Genomic DNA, 26582 nt, shown 5'->3' with positions numbered 1-26582 from the left:
GTCACTGTCATGTTAAACCTTTCTCTATTAATCCACCTAATTTTGAACTGTGTTTAAAAATAGCCAGGATTGTATTTAAGACAACAGTCAGTCATGTTTGTTGTACAGTACACTTAACATAATCATAAGATTTTATTTAATGGGTAAAGTTTTAATCAGAGCTTAATTTGTTATGCTGTATGTGCAAAATCACCTCCATTAGCATAATGCAGTGGTAGCTCAGTGTTTAAGATATTGGACTTCTGATCGAAAGGTTATGAGCTCAAATCCCTGCACTACTGGGCCCTTGAACAAGATCCTTATCCTCCACTGCTCAGTTGTATAAAATGAGATTTAAAAAAAAGTCGCTCTGGATAAGGGCCTCTGCCAAATGCCATAAATGTCAATGTAAATATTGCAGATGTGTGAACATCTGACTGGAGTGGAGCTGGTTTTCCTGGACCAGGTACCAATACATGCATCATACAAACTGTTTAGTCTCGATGAACCCCAAGCAGAGTGCTGTCTTTGAAACTTTCAGCAAATACTACACACTCTGTTAGTGCTTAGAAAGTTAACTGAGAAACAGTTAGCTTGTATTTCATGTTTCACCCAAACATTTCAAGAATTCTGCAGAAATGAGTTGCACAGTTGTTTTGAAATAAATGTAGTTCCATTAACACACACAAAAAAAGCTTTTAAATTGGGTGAACAGGTTATTTAAGCCATTTGACTGTGTATAAGAAGTGCTTTGATAGCTAGTTAGATTAAAAAGATTTATAGCTAACAAATGGAAGTTAGAATTTGGAACTTCACAAAAATCTGCAGAAAAAACTAACATTTTGGAGGATGTCTATGTTTTAAATGATATGCATACTTCTTTAAACTCTATATATTTCAACTTTGAAGCTGAGAAATAAAGTTTTTTTTTTCAATTGACTGTTTTTTAAAAGAATTTTTGCATTCAATGCAACGTCAAATGACGGGAGACACAAAAATGTGAAGAAAAAAAAAAACAGTTTTAATCTGTTTTAACACTTAGGGGTAACTCCTATGGAATTGCCTATATGTCTCAGGGAAATATAAAAATATTTATTTTTTATCATTTGTCTTCAGTAAGCACTTTATCCTGGTGATGGTTGTAGTGGATCCAGAGCCTCTCCCAGGAACACAGGATGCACGGAAGGAATACATTGTGAATGGGATGCCTGTCCATCACAGGACACCATGCACACACACACACACTTCACACTTTGGGGAAATTCAGCTTAGCCATTTCACCTACTGGCATGTTTGCGAGAGAAAACCAGAGAACCCAGAGGATACTCTGCACAGAGTCAGGCTCGAACCTGGTCACCCTGGAGACCTGAGACGAGAAGACTACTCACTGTGTCACACTGCTACACTGTTTACTTTTATGTTTCATTAAAATGTATATCATTATTTCAAAAAGAAAAAAATACGATCGATTTTTGCAAAGATAGTCATGATACTGCACCTTTTTTTTTTTTTTTAATGCTTTAAATGTTTCAGTTTTGGCTTGTTTTGGGGATATCATTACGCTGACTTGGCAACCCTGAAGTATGGCGTTTTTACACTATAGAAGACCATTTAGGAATCTGAACAGATCTACATCCGGGTACTCTGCAGACCACACCTATAGGAAGTGGTATCACTTTTCACTAGGGATGGGCGATACCACCGATTTCCTTTTCGTTTACTGAGTAATACTGAGACTAGTGTCCCCATACTGATACTTTAAAAAGTCTTGTGTATTAAAAATGCCGAGAATCTGCAAACGTGGATATTAAGAATTATATAAAATTAAACAATTGGAGACTGTTTGAATTTGGTTACAGAAATAAGCCAGATACAGTCAGCAATTCAGTGAACAAATTCATAACTATTTGTTAAAATGTATTTATATTATAATATTAATATAAAATTAATATTATATTATAATATTGTATTAGTATAATATTACTTTTTGTTCAAATGCATAATATTAGTTTAAATAAACTGCATTTTTAATGATAAACATTGATGGGTTTTGGTTTTTGGATGGTTTGGGGGATACTTTTATTGACACTTGAGCTGTTGTTGTTGTTGTTGTTGTTGTTGTCACAAAGCCCCAGCAGCCCTGTACACTGGAGCGGCCATCCTCATATATGAATAAAAGTATAAAAAGTTTAATAATTACTGTGTATTTAATACAGAATAATGACATTTAATGCTACTGTAGTATCATGGATTCAGTTTGCATATTTAATTTTAGGACACTAGTTTGTAAGTCAGGTCTCATGTCACTTAAATAAACCCACGTGTTAAAACGTTTTAAACTCATTAAATTTTATTATTTCAACCTTTTTTTCAAGTGTGTGTGTGAGTGATGGCAGAAGGAGCAGTAGTTCATATACTGCACATCAGTATTATGTCCATTTTTATAGCAATTTCACATAAAATTACCACACAAATCGATATTCTTTTATTAGGATCGATTTGTAAAAAAAGAAACATTATCGAAAGCATCGGTACCTCAGTATCGGTACCTCAGTATCGGTACCTCAGTATCGACACGCCCATGCCTACTCCCCGCTCCTGATGGGAGTGAGCTGATCTGAGATCAGTGATAACGCGCTGGCCACTATAGTGAAATTCGCCGAATAATTTGTGAGAACTGACTCTGGATCAGCAGAGTTTTGTGGCAGGAGTCGACTCATCTGGAGCTTGTGATGTAAACCATCATGAATCGCGCTGAAATGAAGTCGACTCGTTTCGAGTGAAATTGTGCGCTGCCTTCTTAAAAAACAAATTCCGCACGGTTTTAATTCGCTCATACGCACTTTCCGCTGACGTTTCTCTCAGCAACACACGCACGCACACACACACACACACACACACACACACACACTGCTGGCGTGACCAGAAAAAGGGCTGCTCGGTAACAGTGAAGCAAGGAACAGCAGCGGGAGACTAAAACCGACCGCAAACAGTCTAAACAAGGCCGTGGCCGCGGTAAGTGTTCACCTCTTTAGCCGGGTTAGAGGCGTCGAAATGCGGGAAGAGGCGTCGCTGAGAGTCGGTGTCTGAAATGAACGTCGCCCTTGACATTGTTACAAACTTAAAGCGAGTGGATGCGAGTGTGTGTGTGTGTGTGAGTGAGTGAGTGTGTGTGTGTGTGTGTTAGCTGTAGCGCCGTGAAGCCTTGTTTGTTTTTACCTGCCATTTTAATATCTTAACCATAGCTCATTGTCATGCTGTTTAAAATGATTTGTGTCTAGCTAGTTAGCTGGCTAGGTGATATATTTCGAGCCTGCATTTAAGGTGGAGTGTGTCTGGATGTGTGTGTATGTATGTGTGTGTGTCTATGCCTGTCCCTGTCCCTGTCCCGTCAATGGCTGCGTCCAAAACCGCATACTACCGTACTCCGTAGTGTGCCAAAAATAGTACGCAGCTATAGGTTGCGACATACTACTTAGTACGCAAGTATGCGGGCCTGAACCTAGCCTGCATGTAGCTACATTCTTGTTCTGTTTGAACGCTAACGGCTAGTTTGTTTTGAAGCGCAGCTACGTGAAGAACATAAATAGCTAGATTAAAGATATTAAACAAGTGTGACGAATTAAATGCGGAGTGTTAGCTGGAAAAAAATGAATGTTTTTAAGCTCAGTGTTGTTAGCTAATGTTGTAGCTAACTAGCTACAGTACTAGCTTGGGATAATCGTGATTTTGGCAGGTTTTATATACGTTAGCTAGTCACATGAAACTATAGCTAGTCAGCAAGCTGAGGTATGGCACAGTAAGGCCTTGTATAGACAGATAGTCATGAGGGAAAACGAGGTTATCGGAAAAAGGTGGTTTGCTGACTAATAGCTAACCTTACCTCTTGTCTTGAGTCACACTGTAATCTCTTATGATCAGGTTCAAGTACCTGCAGATTTCTGTGTGTGTGTGTTTTTGTGAGCAAGTTCACTCACTCACTCACTCACTCACTCATTTCGCCCTTTTACCTACATAGTTTCTTTGCATTTGGTTAGCTAGAGTTGTTTTTAAGCATTTCGCAGCATTTGTTTGTCAAAGGTGGAACAGATGATCAGCTCTCTCTCTCTCTCTGTGTATATGTGTGTGTGTGTGTGTGTGTGAGAGAGAGAGAGAGAAATATATCCAGTGTTGACTGTAGGATCTGATTTTCTTTTATAAGCTCACATTTGCACAGAGATAAGAGCAGTGCTGTTATCTCTGACCCATGATCACCTCAGTCATGCTAAATGAGCATCGGACAGCCTTCTCTGATTGGACTGTAGAGGAATTAAAGGAATACTCCACCATTTTATCAACTCAATCTCTGATCAGTGAATCTGTAGCAACAAGAATTTTCACTGTTTCCTTGTACAGAGAAAAGATTTGGAAAAGTGTTTAGCTGAAACTTGATTATAATGGAAGTCTAAGGGCACATGTAGGGGCAGTTAATAAATCTTAATGTCATACAGCTATAGAAGGAACTAACAAGTACAGCAGTTGCACTGTAACAATAAATGTCATATGATGAGACAGACATTAGAGAAAGCTGTTCTTTTGGTTAGAGTTTTATCCAACTTTCCAATGCTGTAAGAAGTCATTTTGCGTACTTAGGCTTTTCTATAACAAATGACCAGATTTTCTGTTTATTTCTCATTACATGAAATCGTGTCAAATTGTCCGTGGTAATCATGAATCCACTACAGTTGTGATAGATGGAGATTATGTTGTTAAATGTTGGAGAATTCTTTTAAGCCAGTGTTGTAATTTACACCATGGCAGACTTGACATGTGCTGATAATCAGGTGTGCGATATATTCTGATATTTCACAATAAAATATATTATGTTGGATAAAATATTATTAATGTACCTCTCATCAGCATACATAGAGTGGTGCCTAGCTATGTGAGCTATGGAAATGTTATGAATGGTTTCTTTAAAACTTATTGAATGCTGTCCAACAAGAAGTGTGAACACATGCATCATTTTAACGCGTATATAAACATTTAGTCTGCTATCTAGGTTAGTTAATTAGATTTATTACTGTTTTTGTGGCCGGTGACTTGTGCATGATGGTTCATTTCTCTTAACTGTTATGTGAAGGACTGCAGAGGAAGCCAAGACAATCTGTCAATTTCAGCATAGCATAAGGTTATTAATAAAACCTTACCCACGCTGGTGACACTAATGTTTACTCGCCAGAACAGGAGATGTTCAAAAACAACCATATACCAAGTTCAAATAGAGGAGGTGAATAGTTTTGAATGTGATCATTCATCTGCTGTTGACATGACATTTGACATACTTTAGGTAATTATGTAGTGTTGCTACACTACTGCATGCCAAGATCATGTATGTAGTGTTTCCTGTTTGCGAAACAATGTCACTTTATGCACCTTACGTGTCTGTGGTACAAATGAATTTAGTTTCACACCCTGATTGATGGTCTAACGTTCAACTGGTGCAATGGATAATGGTTTTTAATTGAATTAGTTTGTATATAAACCAGCCTGATCATGTTTGTTTGATTACCCCAATAAAACAGTTGATGCAGTGTCTCATCTTCTTGTACCTGGATAACTGGGAAAATTTGTTTAGCGCATGTCAGTGTCTTATGTTGAGTGTTATTTTTTGCATTCTGTTGTAATATACACTTTAGTAAATGAAGCTCATTTTTATATGACATGGACTTATGAATGAACAATGTCATGATTGTATTTTGTCAGAAAGCACACACCTACTCGTTTGTGATAACACCAGTAATATGTGGGATTGTCTTAATGAGTCGATTTGAGTCAGTTGTGGTTAGCAAGCCTCTTGTGTAAAGTGTATGATTATTGTTTTGATAACAAAAGCGAGGAATCGAATATGTCCTCCCCTCGCGAGGGTGTTAAGAATGGTCTGGTGTGGCAGGAGGTCACATGATCAAAGTGACCGGTTCTTGGCAAGCGCAGGATAATCCAGAAAGACCCCTGGACCGAACAGGGCAGTGATCTCACACACATTTACTCTCCTGGGGTTCTCACCTCACTGGATTACCACTCACATGCTAGGCCATGTCCGCTTTCAGGAACTGACTTACTGAAGTTTTTCCACTCAGACTGTTCCGTTTGGTACGGCTGTTTTTAAACTTGTGTCCTAAGAAAAGAGCATGCTCCACTCCAGAATTATTTGTGCTCTTTGTGAAAATGTTCAGAAATGAATACCATGCCCTGAATGATTTTTTTCCCCCCAATTCTTCCCAATTTGGTCACCACGACAGCTGCCAGCCAGGGGTGGCGAAGGGTAACACATTCTTCCTCCAAGACACGTGAAGCCAGCCAATCACAGCTTTTTGAGACTGCTACATATACAGCGTAACAGACTCAGAGGAAAGTGCTATTTGTCCTCTTCCGCATACATGAGCTCACAGATGCCCATGATTGGCTAGTGTCGCTGTGACTGATGGGAAGAGAGAGTATGCTGTAACTCCTATCCAGAGAGCAGAGCCAATTCAGCTTTTCCTGACCACTGATGGCTGTGGCATCATCGGGACTCAAACTCATAATTTCCTGATGATAGGGCGAACGTTTTTCTGTCATGAGTGATTATTTTGAGCTTAAAAATACAATATACATTTGTTTTAATGCTACACTGTCCAAATATACACTGCATTTTTTCTGCAAAACACTGGAGAGAACAGCACTGAGACTCTTGTAAAAAGGTTGTGGACTCTTAGAGAGGATCTTAGCCTTGGACCTTTCAAGCTCCTTTATATTCTCAGGGTTGTACACATAGATTGCCCTCTACAAAGATAGCCATTGCAAAATATACATTTTGTGTCCTGGCAACAATTTCTGTGTTGATTTGATATCATGATCATGTTGAAAGCTGCATCTATGGTCAAGTATTAACGTCCTGGCAGAGGCCGTCTGTTTTGTTTTGTTTTTAGCGAAGCTTTCTCCTGGAGGCGCAACTTAACAACTTGGAGCTCTTCAGGCTATTGATCAGAGTTTAAAGAACGAGTACATGCAAATAAAGTGACACTTCCTCTCTTCTCTTCTTCCTTCTTCTATTCAGGTTCTGACGAAGGAGAGAGAGAGAGAGAGACAGAGAGAGCGAGACTGAGCAAGAGAGACACTGGGCTCCAACCATGCCACTGTTTGGTAAATCTCACAAGAGTCCCACGGACATTGTGAAGGCTCTGAAGGACAACCTGTCCATCCTGGTGAAGCAGGACAAGAAGACAGAGAAGGTGAGATCGTACTTACAAGAAAAATCAAACGTAGCGTAAAAAGCTAACATATCAGTGTGCATGCTGTTATTATTAGACATGCCAGAATTGAATGTCTTCATTTATTTATTTAATTTCAGTGCATCATGAAATATGCAGTATTACAATACAATTGTATAGTTGCACACTGCTTTATGGTCTGACTTCTGTTCTATTCCACAAGCTTCCACACTTTCTATCAATATCTGCATATCACTGTAGTTAATCTTGAATCAGAGCCACTCTTTTCCCCCCATTTTAGAGCGTAACTGTAACACTGTAAGGTCAAGCTACTTCGTCAAAGTGCCATGTGCTCACTGCCAGGCTTCATTCCAGTGCTCTTCAGAACCTACCTCCTGTCTTGGCTGTGGTTTTCTGCTGGCACTTCTAACAGACTTAACACGGTCTAGACAGTCTAGATGAAGAAGCTGCCATCTTGCTATGAAGCGTTTCGTTCTGAGAGCAGCACTTCGGCTCCTACTCGCATATCCATCTGATAATGCTGTTCGAGTATGAAAAGCACGAAGAGTGATGTGTTGGTGCTGTAGAAAAATGAAAACACTCCTTAGCCCTGGGATAAATAGTTCTGTTGAAGAATCCTTTTTACTAAGGTAGATTGAGAAAGTGCTCAGTCAAAGACTTTAGACGAAACAGTGTGTATGTGTATATAACACTTTGTTCTTTAATAATGTGTTTCATTATGTAATTATTCAGAGGTCTCCCAAAAGGCTTTTTTTTTTTTTTTTTTTTTTTTAAAAAAAAACCTTTGTGAGTTCTAGATATAACCTTTTGTGTACTAAACAATATATAAAATGAGATACATCAGTGTGTGGATTAATTGAATATAATAATGTGAAAATTGGCAAAAAATAATATAGAAAGAAGAGTTAATAAAAATAAAATATATGAATAAATAGCACTATACAAGTGAACATAATAGGAAGAGAGTTAAAGGAAATAAACAACAGTTAAAGCACATGAGTGCTAAGAGTGTGCTGAGAAGGGCGAGATGACAGCGAGGTGACGATGCCACCGTGCTGCTTTACCTCATGTTCATTTGCAGCCGCTTGCTAAGCCAGGTTCCTTCAACTCCTTGCTAAAGTACAGGTCTGTGAAACTCGGAGCCACCTGTCTGATGTCATCCTGAGGTACCTGGGTAAACAAGTGTGATCTGTGCTCCTGTCTCATCAGACTTTGTGTTGACAATAGATGATTGATGAACAGATGACTGCCTGGTCCTGTGTTTTTCCTGTGAGAGGAGAAGCATTAATGCCGTCTGTCAGCGTTTATTGCACCTGTCAGTTATACGTGTGTGTGTGTGTGTGTGTAGGCCTCAGAGGAGGTGTCTAAATGTCTGGTGGCGATGAAGGAGATCTTGTACGGCACCAACGACAAGGAACCACACACGGAGACGGTGGCCCAGCTGGCCCAAGAGCTGTACAACAGCGGCCTGCTCATCTCCCTGGTGGAGAACCTGCAGGTCATCGACTTTGAGGTGAGTCACAGCATGTTCTGACATGTATACACAGCTATCAAATTGTTTTCATTATTAGCTCATTCCTATTATCTATAGCTTCTGTGGTGAATTTTTCACCACCTGAAAAAGAAAAACAACTTTTTTCTGTTAAGAGATTTCTGAAATTTATTTCTGCCCTTTCCTTCTGGTTAAATCCTGTCGATTTATTTGGTAGAGCTGATGACAGGTTTACAGATGCACCAATCAGAATTAACCATCTGCTTACTCAGTTTTACCCAGCCACAAAATCTGAACTGACTTCTTTCCTGCTCTCTCAGCCGCTTTGTGCCTAAATGTAAGAGAAACTGCATCTGGTTGGAATGTTTACCTTTTTATGTCCGCTATTTTCATTTATACCACAGCGCAGATGAATTCTTGGATCTGTTTAGTCAGAAGGTGCGCATTATTTTTGTATAAAAGCACGGCTCTGGCATTAGTTTACGTTTTCTGGTTTCTTGGGAAATTGATAAGCTATAAACCGTTGAAATGTGCAGCATGTCATTTAGGGGTGGAGAACTTCACATTGTGACACATCACCCTGGCATGAATTATTTTCTTATAACCTTACCTAGTAGTTTATCTGTGGTAATGGTGAATAGATCTACTTGCGTTTTACTTTATTTACAAGGTTTTTGTGTTTGTATAATAAAATCTCACAATGCTATCAACCAAAATATGTGAGACAGTTCATCTAGCTGAGCTTCACTGGCAAAACTCACAACCCTAAAGGGTTAATACTCTGCTTGTCGCAGTGTGATAGTAGGGAGTTAAATGAGAGGAGAGGTAAAGCTCTTTTTAAAGCATTTTATTAAAACACACAATATGCATGCTGCTTCAGCCCGTGGTTAATATCACTAAAAACATATGAATTATGAATTAATTAAGAGGAAACAGCACGCCATATTTCCATCTTTGTGGGGATCTGAATGGCGCATGAGGAGAGGGGGAGAGGCAGAGCAGCAGCAAAACTAACTGAAAGAAAATGTTGCACATGTTCTATAAAAACTAAAAAAATGTTTCTAAAAACATTAACATGGACTTGTGTATTCAACCACTACGTTAAACAAAATAGTTGCCAAATGTTTCTCATGTGCCTCATTCACATTTATTGAAAGCACATCCTGCTCCCCAATCATTTTCTGTTCATGTAAGTTTTTTTTTTAAGTCCTGTGTGATAGTCATGACTTTTTACTGAACATCAATTCAGTTAATGATGAACTTAAGTGAGAGCAGTTGTCACTGAGAGACCTGACTTTTTATAAAAAGAGGAAATTCGTCAGCTGAGATGTTCACAAGCCTATCAGCTGAGTTGAACACTGACGGAGGGAAGAAGGAACTCTTACACACATACAGACCTTGATGTGTATTTTATTACGTTTTTGCTGTATTTGTGCAGATGTGCATTTATCTGATTCTCATGTGATATCTGCATTTTAAGTATAATCTTTCATAACAATGTGCGCAGGGGAAGAAGGACGTGTGTCAGATCTTCAACAACATCCTACGCAGGCAGATTGGCACCCGCAGTCCCACAGTGGAATATTTCTGCTCCCATCAGGAAGTGCTCTTCATCCTGCTCAAAGGGTGAGACGAGACGTCGCTCACTTCACCTTCACTCAGTGATTTAGTTATTGATGGTGACATGAATTTAAAAAAAGCTTTCAGCTTAATAACACATTCAAGGTCTGTTCTACGAATTAAATTATTAATTAAACTGAATATTTGTGTAGCAAGTATAAACAACATTTATACTTCCTAACCTCTGAATGTGTTTGACATTTAATTAGTATTTTCTTTGCTATTTCATTGATCGTTGTGTTACCCCTGCAGGTATGAGACTCCTCAGGTGGCGCTGAACTGCGGCATCATGCTGCGTGAGTGCATCCGGCATGAACCGCTCGCCAAAATCATCCTGCACTCGGAGCATTTCAACGACTTTTTCAGCTATGTGGAAATGTCAACGTTCGACATTGCCTCTGATGCATTCGCCACCTTCAAGGCAAGAACACAGTCGCGACACAACTGTCTAAACTTATCCTTGACTTGAGTTCCTGAATTAATCAGATTTTCTTGCTGTCATTCTGCAGGACCTTCTTACAAGACACAAGGTTCTAGTGGCAGAATTTTTAGAACAGAACTATGATGCGGTAAGTGACATTTACAAGTATATATATATATATATATATATATATATATATATATATATATATATATATATGTGTATGTATGTATGTGTGTGAAACTGTAAATGCATTCTGTGTAATTGTCTGTGCAGGGGGTTTAGCAGGATCTTTTAATAAAGTTGAAAATCTCATTGGAAAATTTGACATTGTACTGAATATGTGGCTAGTGTTGTTAATAATCCAGCTCCAATATGCAAATTTCTGTGTAGATGATTTCTCTTAACTAATGATGTTTTTGCGAAACCACTGCATGCAGCAAATTATTAAATATCAAAAAAAAAAAAAAAAAATCTTGAAATCAAGGGTTTTTTTGTTTGTTTGTTTTTTTGTTTTTTAAATAAATTAAATGAACCAGGAAGGCATAATTAGTGAGCTTGAAAGCTCACCGAAGCGGTTTAGCTTTAGAAATTTTGTTGTTCTTTTTCTTTTTCCTAGTTATTTAAATCTTCTCTCTTGATGTGTTATTTGAACCCCCTTTTTTGCAGGTCTTTGAGAACTATGAGAAGCTGCTGCACTCTGAAAACTATGTGACAAAGAGGCAGTCACTGAAGGTGTGTGTTGTACTGCCTTATAAGAAGCTACTGCCTGTTCTTCTTTACTGTCCTTGCAACTGAAATGCGTGTGTTTCTGTGTGACAGCTGTTGGGTGAGCTCCTGCTGGACAGACACAACTTCACTGTGATGACGAGGTACATCAGCAAGCCGGAGAACCTCAAACTCATGATGAACCTGTTGAGAGACAAAAGTCCCAATATCCAGTTTGAGGCGTTCCACGTTTTCAAGGTAACATCATGATTAGGTTGAAAAATATCTGAGTATTTCTTCATCCCAAAAGGATAATCTCTGTTTATAGCATCTGGTGTGTGTGTGTGTGTGTGTGTGTGTGTGTGTGTGTGTGTGTGTGTGTGTGTGTGTGTGTGTGTGTGTGATTAACATGGAGTGCAATGTCCAACACACTTCCCTGTACAGAGAAAATAACAAAAAACATTTACTTGGTTAGAGAAATGGAGTTTAAGGGCATGTTTTGAAAGTAGTTTAAAATATTCAATTATATAACTGTTACAGGTTTCCTCCAGGTACTCCGGTTTCCTCCCCAGTCCACAAACATGAGTTCTAGGCTGATTGGCATCTCTAAATTGTCTGTGGTGTGTGACTGTGTGCGATTGTGCCCTGTGATGGGTTGGCACCTTGTCCAGGGTGCCGCCTGGGATTGGCCCCAGGCTCCCTGTGACCCCGTGTAGGAGAAGTGGTACAGAAGATGGATAGATGGATAACTGTTGCATTTTAACAAGGTGTTAGGATGAAAGAACAAGTTTTATCAAAACTGTTCTTATGGGGTTTTATGCAGGGTTAACAGGGTTTTCCCAAACACTGAAGTGACACAGTAAAAATTCTTATTTTCAGAGTCCATGAAAAGGTCCACAAAAATATGACTGGGGTAATGAGCGCCTTCAGAGTGCGCGAGTTGGAATCACACAATTGTATAGGATGCGCTTGTATGGTGTAGCATTAAGATTTCCCTTCACTTAAACTAACCTGTTCAAGCATGACAATGCCCCTGTGCACAAGGTGAGATCCATGAAGACATGGTTGGCCAAGATTGCTGTAGAACTCGAGTGGCCTGCACAGAGCCCTGACCTCAACCCCACTGAACACCTTTGTGTTGGATGAATTGGAACACCAACTGCACCCCAGGCCTCCTCGCCTTACATCACTGCCTGCCTGCCTCGCCTTACATCAGTGCCTGCCCTCACTAATGCTCTTATGGCTGAATGAGCACAAATCCTCACAGCCACACTCCAAATTCTAGTGGAAAGCCTTCCCAGAAGAGTGGAGCTTATTATAACAGCAAAGGGGACTAAATCTGGAATGAAATGTTCAACAAGCACATATAGGTGAGATGGTCAGGTGTCCACAAACATTTGGCCATGTTGTGTACACGAGCTCACAGGCACCCACCGTTGGCTATAGTGTCGCTGTCACTGACACAGGAGAGAGTATGCTATCCCCTCCCACCCAGAGAGCATGGCTGTTTTTGCTTTCTTGGCACCCTGTCATGGATTGCTGTGGCTTTGTTGGGAGCTCATGACGATACGGTGAACAGTTTTCTGTTGGGCCACTTGGGAGCCTTCACTGAAATTTTTAATATGCAAAAAATTTTTAATGGCATTTTCAAGTCTCGGGCAAAAGAGGGAAAAAGTTGACTGAAAAAAGATGAACTACGCCTACAACAAACTGCACATGTAACAATTTACAGATAATTCTAGCGATAATTAGACAGTGAATAAAAGCCGTGTTTGCTCTCCTGCACCAGTCAGTGCAGGCATGTTGAGAGTTGGGATCAACACTGAAACACTTCCTAGACTTCCACTGTATGTGAGTTTTGAGTAAACAGGTTTTTTGTTCTTTTCTCAGTACAGGAAAATGTGTTCATTCTTGTCTGAGGTATTCACACACATGAATAGAGAGTGGGTTGATAAATGCTGAAGTAGTCCTTGAGAAGACTTTATGCTGTTACACTGGACATAAATCATATTCTGTTTATACTTTTTTTTCTTTCAGGTGTTTGTGGCAAACCCTAACAAAACGCAGCCCATCATAGACATCCTTCTGAAGAACCAGACGAAGCTCATCGACTTCCTTAGCAACTTCCAGAAGGACCGCACGGACGACGAGCAGTTTAACGACGAAAAGACGTACCTCATTAAACAGATACGAGACTTAAAGAAACCCGCCTCCTAAACCTTAGCTAGCGATCACGTTATTAAGCACCTCATCTTTTTACTGAGGAAAAATAAACAAAAAAAAAAAAATCACAAAAATCTATTAACAATAATAATTCTATTTAAGATCTTAAACATTTGTCTTTTCTTAGTCATGCGGCTCGCAAGTGATAGTTTTCAATCACTGATGTTCAGTTATTTTCTTTTCTTTTTTTATTTTTCTTTTCTTTTCTTTTTTTTTTTTTTTTTTTTTTTTTTTTTTTTTAAACTTTCTTTCATAAGACATTTGTTAGTTTTATCATCGAGTTGTGTGCCACAATAGGATGTTTAAAAAATAAAAAAAAAAAAAAGAAAGAAAACTTAAAGGCAACCAATTTAGTTTCAGGAAGAACCAAAGCTGGTAGCAGCCTTGAGAGACGTGGGTGAGTCACGAGGACCTAAGAGGACGATTGACACTTTTGGTTTTTACATTATGATGAGCTCGTATTTTCACACACACCGATCCGAGTGTAGTTCACACACCGGCAGTTTGGCCTCGCTCTTGTACAGTTTGTAGCTGTAGTAGTGGAGTTGTAGGAAGGGAGGATGCATTCCCCAGTTATTTATAAAACTATGATTTTCACACATTAGTAACTTCATTCTTGCATTCCTTTATATTGTTTTTTTTTTTCTACTCTAGCACCTCCTGTCACTGGTGGTATACGCTGAATTTTCTTCCTTTTCACGCACCTGTATGGCTTACTGCTGGCTCTGGATGGGTTTAAATTTACCAAAAAAACAAATATATCAGTCATGTTATCCCTGTTTACTTTTTTTTTTTTTCCCTTCTTCTCAGTATTTTACTTGTTGGGTTTCAGCCATGGATCAGGAGTGCAGTTTATCTTCCTGTATGCTTTTTATTTTTTGTTTTTTTGCTTTTTTTTTTTTTTTTAATTTGAGTTATTAGAGTTATGCTTGCGAAACAGGGCTGTGTAACTTTTCAATTCCTACTTGACAACATGTTTACCTATCATGTGTTTAAAGCTGGTTTTAGTCTCTAAGTGGGTGCCCTTTTATGAAATGTAGTAAACATCTGTTGTCACTTTGTGTATGATGTTTTGCAGTGAGGCTGGAGTTCACAATAATGGTTCTCGATTTGTACTATAGTACTAAAACTAGAGTTATGTGCTAGTACTGTAGTGTATCCAGTGCGCTAATATTCCTATAGGACCTACTATAGGAGTCATGTAGTTTAATCCCACTAATACTCTTTCTTGTACACGTTTATTATGTTGCAGTTTGGCGGTTCTGTGCTGTATCTCTGCAGTACTTCAGTGTATTTCTGTTCATTAGCTGGTATGTTAGCTTTTCATAGTGATTTTGGCATTTAGCTCAAACCTAAACAGAACAGTCGAGGACACGAACGTTCAAAACAGGTGCCTTTTGTTGTGTTTTAAATGTATTCCTGTTTTTTTTTTTTTCTCATGCTTTATTTTGTATTTTTTAAACAGATCTTTCTAGGGGGAGCTTAATTTAATTTTGTTGTTAATTTTAAATATGTTCTAGTAGAGCATATTTTGAATCGATTAAGCAGTGAACCTCTTAACTCGCTATATTTGAGTTACGCTGATGAAAACTTCATTCTTTCATCCTTTGCTTTCATTTGCTGCACTTGGTTGATTGATTCAGTTGTATGATTGTATCATTAGAATATTTGGATTAAGTGGAATTTGTATGCTGAGGTGGTCTTGACCCATGTTATCACATTTGCCAATTATGTGAAATTTGTTATATATCGATATACATACTGATTTTCCATACTTTTTCGTTTTCTGATAATATTTTTACTTTGCTTATAAAATCATCGCCCTAAGAAACCAAAACTGGATCAAAATTCAGTGGTAAATCATTCTCAAATGTTGAGCAAATACATCACACACTATTGGCATTCCTTCTGCTCCTCCTAGTTTGAATTAGCATTCAGAGCTCAGATGGGCTCCGGGCTGTTCAGTATTGTGTAATGTAAAGTGAATCATGGAACATTAAACCCTTCAACAGGGGAATCATTCAACTATATTATACACCTGAGCCAAATTTATTCAATATCCTTACATCCTTACATAGACACATTACAATTAATGGAAATAAACGTTGAGATTTCAAGTCTGAAATCTTTCCCAATGCCACCCATGTCGCATCCTTCCTTCTTCAATGCTAATTGTACCATATCACCAATAAAGCAAAATTCAAGCATTATCAGTAATCCTCTTTTTTGTGTGTAAACCTTTTTATTTTGGTACAGCTTACCACACAGATGAGTTGTAGTCTGTTTATACCTGGGTAAGTGGTTCACAAGTCTTCACCTACACATAAATTCAGAGATCAGATATTGAGTTTCATTTCTGACATGAGGGCAAGGCACCACACACACTACTCTTTCGTCATTTGATCTCTTCAGTGGAAAAACAATCAGCAGGATGTTTTTTTTTTTGTTTTTTTTTTAAAGAGTTAAAAGTTTGAATGCATCTCAGAAGTGAATATTATTCACTGTTAAAAGCAATCCTCAACTGCTGCATGGTACTACATTGTGTGATTCTGTTTATTTGAAATACAGAAAACGTTACTGAAAAGCAAAACCATTGCATTTCATTTAGCTGCTCTCGTCACTGAAGAACAATCAGGACAGAAGTTTAAAACACTGACTGCATTACAAAGGTGAATATAATTCCTCTGTGCATTGCTTTTCATGTTCATCAGGTTGGCTTTTCACTCATGCCACACTGAAATACTGTCCAATCACAGCCATAAGCAGTACTCGGGGGTGTGGCTGTAATCATCAATTAGGAACAAGGCTTGGTCCTGTCTAATATTGCTACAGCTTTCAGGGATAAGGTGTGTTTCTAACTGATAACGTTTTGCTGTGGCACGTGTGATACCTGCCTGATGAAGGTGATACGCAGTGCAATGAGGAAACACATTCATGTGTCATGAAGTCAGCGTTTAAACCTTAAAAAGATTTTTAAGATTCAAACTGAAGAGTTCAAGTAAGAGCAATGCAATGAAGGTTTTGCTTTTCAGTGTGTCACGTTTCCTCTACGTCACTACTGAAAAGCAGTGCAGAGGAATGAATTGCTTTTAATTCAGTGTTTCAGTTCTTAAAGAGCAAGATCCTGCTGATTGCTCTTCACTGAAGAGATCAAACGAAGTAAGAGCAATGGAGTGACGGTTTTGCTTTTCAGTGTGGCACGTTTTCGTGTCAAAAATGAAACACAATACTCTGTGTATTGCATTTCATGTTTCCCGAGTGTGACTGCGAATGATCAGATGAAAGAATCAGATGTAAACAGAAAAATGATCAACACTGTGTGGTGAACATAAGATTTAGACACAAAAACAAGCTCTTCAAAAATGCAGCACATCTTATTTCCATCTTGTTAAAATGTCTTCACACTAAAGACAGAAACATTGGTAATATCTGTTCTATTTAGCTCTCACTAAATCTGAAATGAACCTAACTACTGAACAATAACACAATCAAAAATTATATTTTAAATTAATATAACATACTTGTTAATCATTAAAATGTATTGACTGCTGGGCCTTCTGCGAGAGCCTGCATAACATTTGTGTGTATATGAAATGGTTTAACAAGTCATGAGTAAGTGCATGCTTTTGCTCTTGGGTCTTCATGTACAGAATAAATATTTGTGTCCTTGGTGTATAATAATTACATCTGCCAAAAAAAATCTATTCAACTATCAAATGGAAGCATTGTTGTAAATAATCTAAAAATATGTTTTATATGACGTGCATGTAATATGTAACTGCAATTTTGCAGTAGAACAAGTATTCTAGTTTCACTGCCCTCAACACACCTGGTCCATCTCAGTAAGGTCTTGATAATTAGACAACCAGTTGGATCACGTGTGTTGTAGTAAGGGAAACTTTAAACTGTAAAACAAGGGGTCTCCAGGACTAAAGTTAAGAACCGCTGTTCTTCAGTTTTGTCCCAAATGAACGAGTGATTCCTCAGTTTCTCAGTCTCTTATTGCACTGACAATCCACATCTTCTTCTCTTCTCTTCTTCACACAGCCATCTGCAATTAATTAAGAGAAACAGTACACATACTTTATCTAGACAGTGCTTCAATTTAAGCCTGGTGCCAAAAAAGTGCCAAAGGTGGTTCTCCTAATAGTGCCATGCGAATGTAAAATGATAGCATCTACCAACAACTCTGTACATGTCCTTACTGACAGGTAAACAGTGTTATATTGCAGAAATCCACTCATCCTAGTAATACTGTCTAGCAAAAGGATTAATTACAGTGAGGAAACTCTTACTTGATAAAGGTAGACCAGTTTGTTCAGAAGCATTTCTGACCGGAGACGACTTCTGCCACTTAAAATATACACAAGCAAAAGACATTGTTAAAAGCATGGATGTGTATTATTGAAGGAATACTTCAGCATTTCTCAACTTCATATCTATCTGTCACATCTGTAGTGGATGTGTGATTACCACAAACAAGAATTTCAACTTTTTTCCCGTCCTGAGAATAGAACTGAAATCTGTTTACTCAAAACTCACTTATAATGGAAGTCTTAAGAGTAGCTGTTGATGCAGTTTATGCAAAACACAATTTTATAGAATTCTCTGATAAATCCTTTAAATGGTTATGTACATTAAGCTCTAAATGTGTATAATCAGAGATTAGACTACTTTCAGAGATCAGACTACTTTACAAGTGTAGTTTTTTGCATCTGATTGTGTCAGTGTTGAAAAGGTGGATAAAACTGCATAACAGCTTTTCTGTTGTTTTCTGAGTACAGAGAAAATTGTCACAGAAACACTACAGATGTGATGGAAAGAAAGTTGAAAAACCCTGAAGTATTCCTTTAATACAAACTGATCACTTAAGTGAATGTATGTTAAATGGAAGCTGAGTCAATAAAAACCAGGACACATTACAGTTAAAGGGATCCTTCAGTTTAAAACATATAAAGTATACGAATGAGTTATTGTAGAAATCGCAGCAGACATACAATGAACTTGCGGGTGCTGCGGAGCCGATTGAAACTGATGTAGGAGATGTCGTGTTTGTCTTTCCCACTGTCCAGGTCTGTGGTGTAGATTTGTTTGATGCCGGCGCCTTGGATCAGAGGCACACATTCGTCACATGGGCATTTAGTGACGAAGAGCATTGTGTTCTCTTCCTCCTTCACATCCGCACTCCTGAACATCCAAGAGGAATGAAAAGCCACCGTTTTGCATGAACAATATGGAAATGCATTTGTTCTGGAAGGTTCTCCTGCTGGAGAGCTACTGTCCTGCACAGTTTAGATCTGTTTAGGTTTTACTGACAGACTGCATTAAACCTTGTTTAACAGATTGCTGCTATATATTCATTTCTGTGGTGTAGCTATAAATAAGGAATAAAGGAATCAAGGAATAAGAAATAAAACTTGTGCTGAATCAAGGACGGAGTTGTGTGATGCGTCCTGCACTAAGCAGATTAATGTCTTATAACAGCATGACGTGAAGTGTTTTACTCCTTTCATACCACAGAGATTTGCCATTGATTACAAATTCATACTTTATTAATGAACACAATTTCATACTTTTTAATCCATTTATATTTACTGTTGGGAAACATCTGCAAAGTTAGTTCCTGTTATCACCTGTTAGAGCAGCTATAAACAGTCATTTTCTGGTTTTTTTTCTTCTCTTTCTTCAAGTTAATAGGACAAAAAAACACACGTTATGTTGTCAAGAAACAAGAAAGCACAAAGTCCTCTGTCCTGAAAAGAAAGATTAATGTCTCCTTATAGAAAGTGTCACTGTATTAATGATTAAAAGGAATTTAAAGAAAAACATGTAATGTTGAAATAGTCCCTGTTAAACAGTTGTTACTATAGAAATGATAACATATTAGAACAAGTGCATCACTATAACCTGTGATTTTCCTTTCACATGATGAATTTATATATACTCTGACATTCACACACCTGAAAGTGAGCGCGTTCTGCTCAGCATGGATGATGTACCGGTATTTGCGGCGCTGCCTCTCTTCCTGCTTGTCATCCATCTGAGGAAACTCAGCGTACTCAGAACCCACAGGATAGGCGTTATAACCACATCCCACCAGGTACATGTTCCCCGTACCATCACACTGAGGCTGAGTGTGAACAGAGAAAAGAATCTTTACAGCAAATCAGTAAAGGAACAGTAAAGAACACTGAACAAATAGCCTAAAGAGTTTCTCGGTTTGTCCCTATAGAGAATCCTGAAAAATCCTCAGCAGAGAATTTCACATCACAGAGATGTGATGTTTTGAAGATAGAACCACCCAAAGAACCCTGGAGGAAGTCTGCACGTATGTTAGCATATTTAGTTGCTAATCACAATGAAGAGAAATGAAGAAACTGCTTTGATAAGAAAATGTTATAGCAGAAATCGTTTATAAATGGCAATGCAATAATAATAATAATAATAATAATAATAATAATAATAATAATAATAATAATAATAATAACAATAATGCTTGTTCATTCAGGCTTGTTCAAGCTGTCCTTCATTTAAAGTTTCATTAATATTCTGTCAAATTTGGACCTGAGATTTAAAGTAACTCTTTACTTACCAATCTGCCCTCTGCCCAAATCACTGCACCTACTCCCACCTTAGGATCTTCTAAAATACCACAAAAACAGAAACAAACTCAATTAGACACATTAAATTTTCTGAATCTTCTAAGTTGGCTTTGTTTATTTACTTTTTTATTGTAAATATTAGTTTTATATCTAAATGTAATTAAATTATATTTGGATATTTTATATTATTTTCATTTTTAATTCAATTTTTATTAGCTATTTTTATTTATTTGTTTGTTTGTATATTTTTAGCTTTTATGTCTATATTTCTATTATAAAAATCCTGATGTGCTGGAAGCAGGAAAAATGTAAGCGACCTTGACAAGGGCCAAATTGTGAAGGCTAGACGACTGGGTCAGAGCATCTCCAAAAACGGCAGGTCAAGTGCTCCAAGGAAGGACGACCGGTGAACTGGTGACAGGGTCATGGGCACCCAGGGCTCACTGATGTGCGTGGGGAGCAGATATACAGTGTATATATATTACACTCACTCAACACTTTATTAGGAACATCTGTACACTGACTAATTCATGCAATTATCTATTCAGCCAATCGTGCGGCAGCAGTGCATTGCATAAAATCCTGCAGATCCGGGCAGGCAGCTTCGAGTATTGTTCACATCAACCATCAGAATGGGGAAAATAATGTGATCTCAGTGATTCTGACTGTGGCATGATTGTTGGTACCAGACGGGGTGGTTTGAGTATTTCTATAACTGATGATCTACTGGGATTTTCATGCACAACAGTCTCTAGAGCTTACTTAGAATGGTTCGATTAAAAAAAAATAAAAAAAAAAACAACATCCAGTGAGTGGAAGTTCCATGGACGGACATGCCTCGTTGATGAGAGAGGTCAGTGGAGAACGGTCAGACTGGTTCGAGCTGACAGAAAGGTTACAGTAACTCAGATAACCACTCTGTACAATTGTGGTGAGAAGAAAAGCATCTCAGAATGCACAACCTGTCGAACCTTGAGGCAGATGGGCTACAAGAGCAGAAGACCATGTCAGGTTCCACTTCTGTCAGCCAAGAACAGAAACCTGAGTCTGCAGTGGACACAGGCTCACCAAACCTGGACAGTTGAAGACTGGAAAAACGTAGCCTGGTCTGATGGATCTAGATTTCTGCTGAGGCACACAGACGATAGAGTCAGAATTTGGCACCAACAGCATGAATCCATGGACCCAACCTGCCTTGTGTCAACAGTCCAGGCTTGTGGAGGTGGTGCAATGGTGTGAGGAATGTTTTCTTGGCACACTTTGGTCCCCTTAATACCAATCCATCATCGTTTGAATGCCACAATCTATTTGAGTATTGTTGCTGACCATGCGCATCCCTTCATGGCCACAATTTATCCATCTTCTGATGGCTAATTCCAGCACAATAATGCACCATGTCACAAAGCAAAAGTCGTCTGAAACTGGTTTCATGAACATGAGAGTGAGTTCAGTGTTCTTCAGTGGCCTTCCCAGTCACCAGATCTGAAGCCAATACCTTTGGGATGTGGTAGAACGAGAAATTCGCAGCATGAAAGTGCACCTGAAAAAGGAATTGCGTGATGCCATTATGTCAACATGAACCAGAATCTCAAAGGAATGTTTCGAATGTCTTGTGGAATCCATGCCACAAAGAATTGGGGCTGTTTTGAGAGCAAAGGGAGGCCCTACTCAGTACTAGTCTAGTGTTCCTAATAAAGTGCTCAGTGAGTGTATTTTATTGTCTATAATCTTTAGAGATTATCATGGATACACCCTAACCTTAAACTTTGGTCACTGTTCACATCTCCTTTACATTTTATTTCAGTTAATCTTGGTGGAAGTTTTTCTACAGTTGTTTAGTTGTAATTTATTTCATTTTAGTTTATAATTTGATTTGTTGTCTTGTAGATTTAGTTAAGTGTAATAACACATGTAGCTGAAGCATGACATGAGAGTAATGAGTGAAATGTGTACTTGGTGAACAGATGCACATGCTGACTAAGTCTTCAGAGTATGTAGTAAAAAATGCTAATGGTTGATACAGCAGTTAGATTCATCAGGAAATACATTTTAGGCAACAGATAAGAATAGAGCTGTCATGTTTTCAGTAGAATAAGAATTCACAACCACGTTCTCTAAATAGCTGGGGGAAAAAAGGTTAAAAAAGTAGTCCAGCATGCCAAAAATCTTTCTTACAAGTTTCATACACTGACTGCCCCAACAACTGCCCTTAGAGTTCTTTCATAAGAGAGTCTTGAAGCAACAGGTCATCTGTTCTATTCTCAGTTCAGGGAAAAGACTTGAAAATCCTGTCCATGTTAATCACACACATGCTACAGAGATTAAATTGGAAAAATGCTGGAGTATTCTTTTAATAAATTTTAGAGACAGCTTGCATGCATACACCAACATCTCACCTGTCCTGTATGTCAGCACTGCTGCCTGGATGATGCAGTGTCGCACAACATCCTGAGATAATGTCCTATATCCACTAGTTGTGGGTTCTGTCTCATAGAACCCATAGTCATGCCCAAGCACGGGAACACTTGCAGCCACAGATGCCATAATCCTGATCATATCCCTCATGTGCTGCCGCAGCTCACTGAAATATGGCTCTGTGCAAAAGTTCTCCAGGTTCATCTTACTGAGCAGCTCTCTGTGCACCTCCACATCTTCAATCACAAACCTTTTAGAAAATCTGTCCCAATTCCTCCAGCGCTCTTTCCTAAAGAGGTCGTGGACGTCCAGAGAGGGATCATCTGCTGCCATTCTGCCCAGAAAGTCACTGTTGCGGGATGTCTCCTCTACAAACTGAAGCATGGAGTTGGCTAGAGGCTGGAGCGGCACACAGATGTGCGGCCTGCTGCTGGATTTGAGCCTCTCAGCGGCCGTGGCGTCCAGCGTGGCCTCCTGGAGACGAGAACCTGCGGTGCTGCTTCTGTCAGACAACAGGCTGATCTCAGCGTCAGCAGGCCAGTAAGAGATCCTGTTCACACCAGCTGAGAGAATGAGAGGGGCAATGAGACAAAATTACAAATATATGGATATCATCAACTCCAGAATTATTGGCATCCTTCACGATAAGAGCTAAGAGAAATGATTGTATAAAATACACATGATGATACAAATTTTCCACTCATACATCTAAAGACATGAATAATCGTCAGGCATTTTTCCAATCTGTCCAGTTTCAGTGATTCTGTGTCGACTGTAGCCTCAGATTCCTGTTCTTGGCTGACAGGAGTGGAACCCAATGTGGTCTTCTGCTCTTGAAGCCCATCCACCTCAAGGTTTGACGTGCATTCTGAGATGCTTTTCTGTTCACCATGGTTGTAAAGAGTGGTTATTTGAGTTACCATAGCCTTGGTGTCTGCTCAAACAAGTCTGGCTGTTCTCCTCTGACCTCTCTCATCAACAAGGCGTTTCTGCCTGCAGAACTGCTGCTCACTGGATATTTTTTGTTTTTCACACCATTCTGGGTAAACTCTAGAGACTGGTGTGTGTGGAAATCCCAGGAGATCAGCAGTTTCTGAAATCCTCAGACAAGCCCATCTGGCACCAACAACCATGCCGCAATTAAAGTCACTGAGATCACACTTTATCTCCATACAGTACATTCAAATCTATACAGAAAGTGAGTGAACACAAAATTGACTTTTGCAACACCTGTCTCAGTCTCTACATTTGAAGCCTGTTGAAAACCTGTGGTCTGAAATGAAGAAAGGCATAAACATGCACAAACTTTAGAATAATAATGATGCTTGAAATGTTGTGCATGGAGAATCAGTCCAAGATCCTCTACAGATGTCTCCAACTTTGTTAGACATCAAGAGGAAGAGGTTTCACCAAATATTAATCAGATGAGGACTAATAAGTTTGGCCCTGCAACACTAAAATGCAGTACTAAGTGAATTTGCTCTTTAATAGTAAACAGAATCCTCACATAGAAGAGGTCATAGCAATTCAACCAAACCACGATGTGCTGATGTGGTTCACAGTGATTAAACACAAAAGATAGACTTCTACCTCAATACTTCTAATTAGGATCAAATTATTTGTGATAATAACATATTGTTGAAACCCAGCTAATTTAACTAAGCCCTTTACAAGTCCATCTATACAGACAGGAAGTAGCAGCTGAGTAAACAGTGGTTGCTTACAGTTGATGATCATCTTGAGGCAGGTAGAACAAGGCTTTCTGGAGAAATAAAGATCGCAGCCCTTTAGTCTGGGCCCATGTCTGATTACCGCCACCTGACCGGCATGAAGCTCCGCTCCAGAGCAATGAAGACCCAGAATTCTTTGTTCATGGACCACTACCAGGCCAGTGACTTGCACCTGAAATAGTTGCATTACAATTCAGTTGTTTCTTTCCACAGTCTCATACTATAGATACATGCACACAGTCTATAACAAAGTCTAGATGTGAAAAAGGCTAGTAATTAAAAAAAAAAGAAGTCAGAATTATGCAAATACAGGTCATGCAACACCAGTTTACCAAGGGAGGAGCATGTGCAAGCTTGGAAGTGTTTCTAATTTGCATGCTACCTGGGTTTCCTGATGAAGGTAAACCTGAAGGATTTTTGGACCTTTTTATGTCTATTGATATTTGTTTGTAGACAAATATCAATGACAAATACAGTGCCAAGCAATTTATTGGTCAGTGTAGAAGGATTTTAAGGTCTTAAGCAATTGAAAAATGACTCTTGAAAGGTTGTTCGGTTTAATTTCTTATGAAATCAGTACTTAAATCAGGTTGTGTGAGTGCGGGACAAAAGATACAGCCAACCCAAGCATCACTTCAAACTGATCTCTCTGAGAGTGATCTGATCTGAGAGTCTCTGAGAGAATAAAGTTGTCCTTACGGATGCATTGTCTCGTTTCTGAGATTCTCTCCTGGGAAAAAGCTCCATCCAGAGACTCAGTAATGTGAAGAGGTTAACTTTGGACAGTCTTGGTCCATGACCTGAAAGATAGAGAGATAGTTTAAACAGGAAGTCTATTTAATACAATTTTTCCATACAAATGACTGTGAGTTAGACTTATCTAATAAGTTTGTTTTTATTTTTATGATAGGCTGCTTCAGCCAAGCCCAGTTTCAGGAAACAGAAACTGATATTCAGAAATAATTTATGGCTGAGTCTCTATTAGACTAGATCTAGATAGTCTAATAGATCAGGTGCTTGCATAATCCTTTATAAACCACACAATATGGAAGACTTTGATCTTACTTTTAAAAATCAGCACTGAGTCATTTAAGATATAGGATCCAGGGTTATGACTATGAAGGAGGAGCAATCATTATAGTAAATGTCAGTGTATATTCTGACCTTTATGATGAAGGAGTTAAATGATCAGAGACACATGACTGCACATTCACACAACTACATACTAACTACAGCAGGATCACTATATAGAATAGATCTACTACTTGAGATAACCCACTATCTAGTGCGTTAGATGGCTATTTGGGACACAGCTCGTGGTGAGGGATAAAGGCCTAGCTGGTCCTAACCTTGCACTTTGGCCTCCGTCTGTGTGCTGCTCTCCTTCACGTTACTGACGTCATCCTCGCCGTCTGAGGTGATCCCGTTTCCTCCGGTACCCGGATGTAGCCGGTACTCGCGGTGTGTCGCTGCCATTCAGTTCTGATCATTAACAGGAAGCCTGTCAGCGACACAGTACGCCGGTGTGAGCTTATTCCACCTTTCACAGCAACCTCTTCCGATTTAGTTTGACGTCAGGCAGCAGGAGGAGCTGGTAAATGGCCTTTAAAGCCGGGTTGCCAGATATAACACACTTAAACTCCCTATTGCTGTCTTCCTCTGGTTTTATAAACATGGGATCTCTAAACCATGACAGTCTGTAGGTACACTCTCAGCAGAAAGGGTACTGAAGTGTACCCCTATCTTCTGTACTTTTAATATGTATCTTTCACCTGAACATGTAGATACATTGTACATTAAAAAAGATACAAGATACACAGTTGGACTGTAATTATCTGTTATTGTAAAGCTACTTCATGGACATTTCTAGGAAGAAGAGAGCCCTAAGGTACAAAGGTGTAGGTTTGAGAGTACCACCTCAGTGACCAGGAATAGGACATGCAGTACCATTTAACTCTGCGAGTGTACAGCCAGTGGTTCCTGAGTCACACCTGTACAGTCTGAGGTCAGGATATTTGGTTGTTTTAAATTTAAATTCTGAACATTTCCACAATGTGGTTAGAAATGTATAACTTTTAAGTTTCCATACACAATTCTGTGGTTTACAAACACATGCAAACAGGGTTTACGCCCTTTTAA

General features: G+C 38.8%; 2 protein-coding genes across 2 annotated transcripts; one reads left to right on the top strand and one right to left on the bottom strand.

Moving 5' to 3' along the window:
* Window positions 1-2694: 2694 nt before the first annotated feature.
* Window positions 2695-15906, top strand: cab39l (calcium binding protein 39-like). The gene is made up of 9 exons (XM_026931674.3): window positions 2695-2994; window positions 7058-7232; window positions 8581-8745; window positions 10232-10350; window positions 10597-10765; window positions 10854-10913; window positions 11435-11500; window positions 11588-11731; window positions 13511-15906. The coding sequence occupies exons 2-9, from the start codon at window positions 7131-7133 to the stop codon at window positions 13688-13690; spliced, it is 1005 nt and encodes a 334-aa protein (XP_026787475.1). The 5' UTR covers window positions 2695-2994; window positions 7058-7130; the 3' UTR covers window positions 13691-15906.
* A 9-nt stretch (window positions 15907-15915) lies between these two features.
* On the bottom strand, window positions 15916-26013 carry cdadc1 (cytidine and dCMP deaminase domain containing 1). The gene is made up of 9 exons (XM_026931673.3): window positions 25793-26013; window positions 25143-25243; window positions 24438-24615; window positions 22695-23276; window positions 20289-20338; window positions 19657-19826; window positions 18694-18883; window positions 17992-18049; window positions 15916-17747 (listed from the first exon to the last, which is right to left on the bottom strand). The coding sequence occupies exons 1-9, from the start codon at window positions 25917-25919 to the stop codon at window positions 17680-17682; spliced, it is 1524 nt and encodes a 507-aa protein (XP_026787474.3). The 5' UTR covers window positions 25920-26013; the 3' UTR covers window positions 15916-17679.
* Window positions 26014-26582: the final 569 nt, after the last annotated feature.

Source organism: Pangasianodon hypophthalmus, chromosome 26 (assembly GCF_027358585.1).
Source record: "Pangasianodon hypophthalmus isolate fPanHyp1 chromosome 26, fPanHyp1.pri, whole genome shotgun sequence".
Classification (NCBI taxonomy): Eukaryota; Metazoa; Chordata; class Actinopteri; order Siluriformes; family Pangasiidae; genus Pangasianodon; species Pangasianodon hypophthalmus.
The sequence above is the reverse complement of the archived record's forward strand: the minus strand, read 5'-3'. Positions and strand labels throughout refer to the sequence as shown.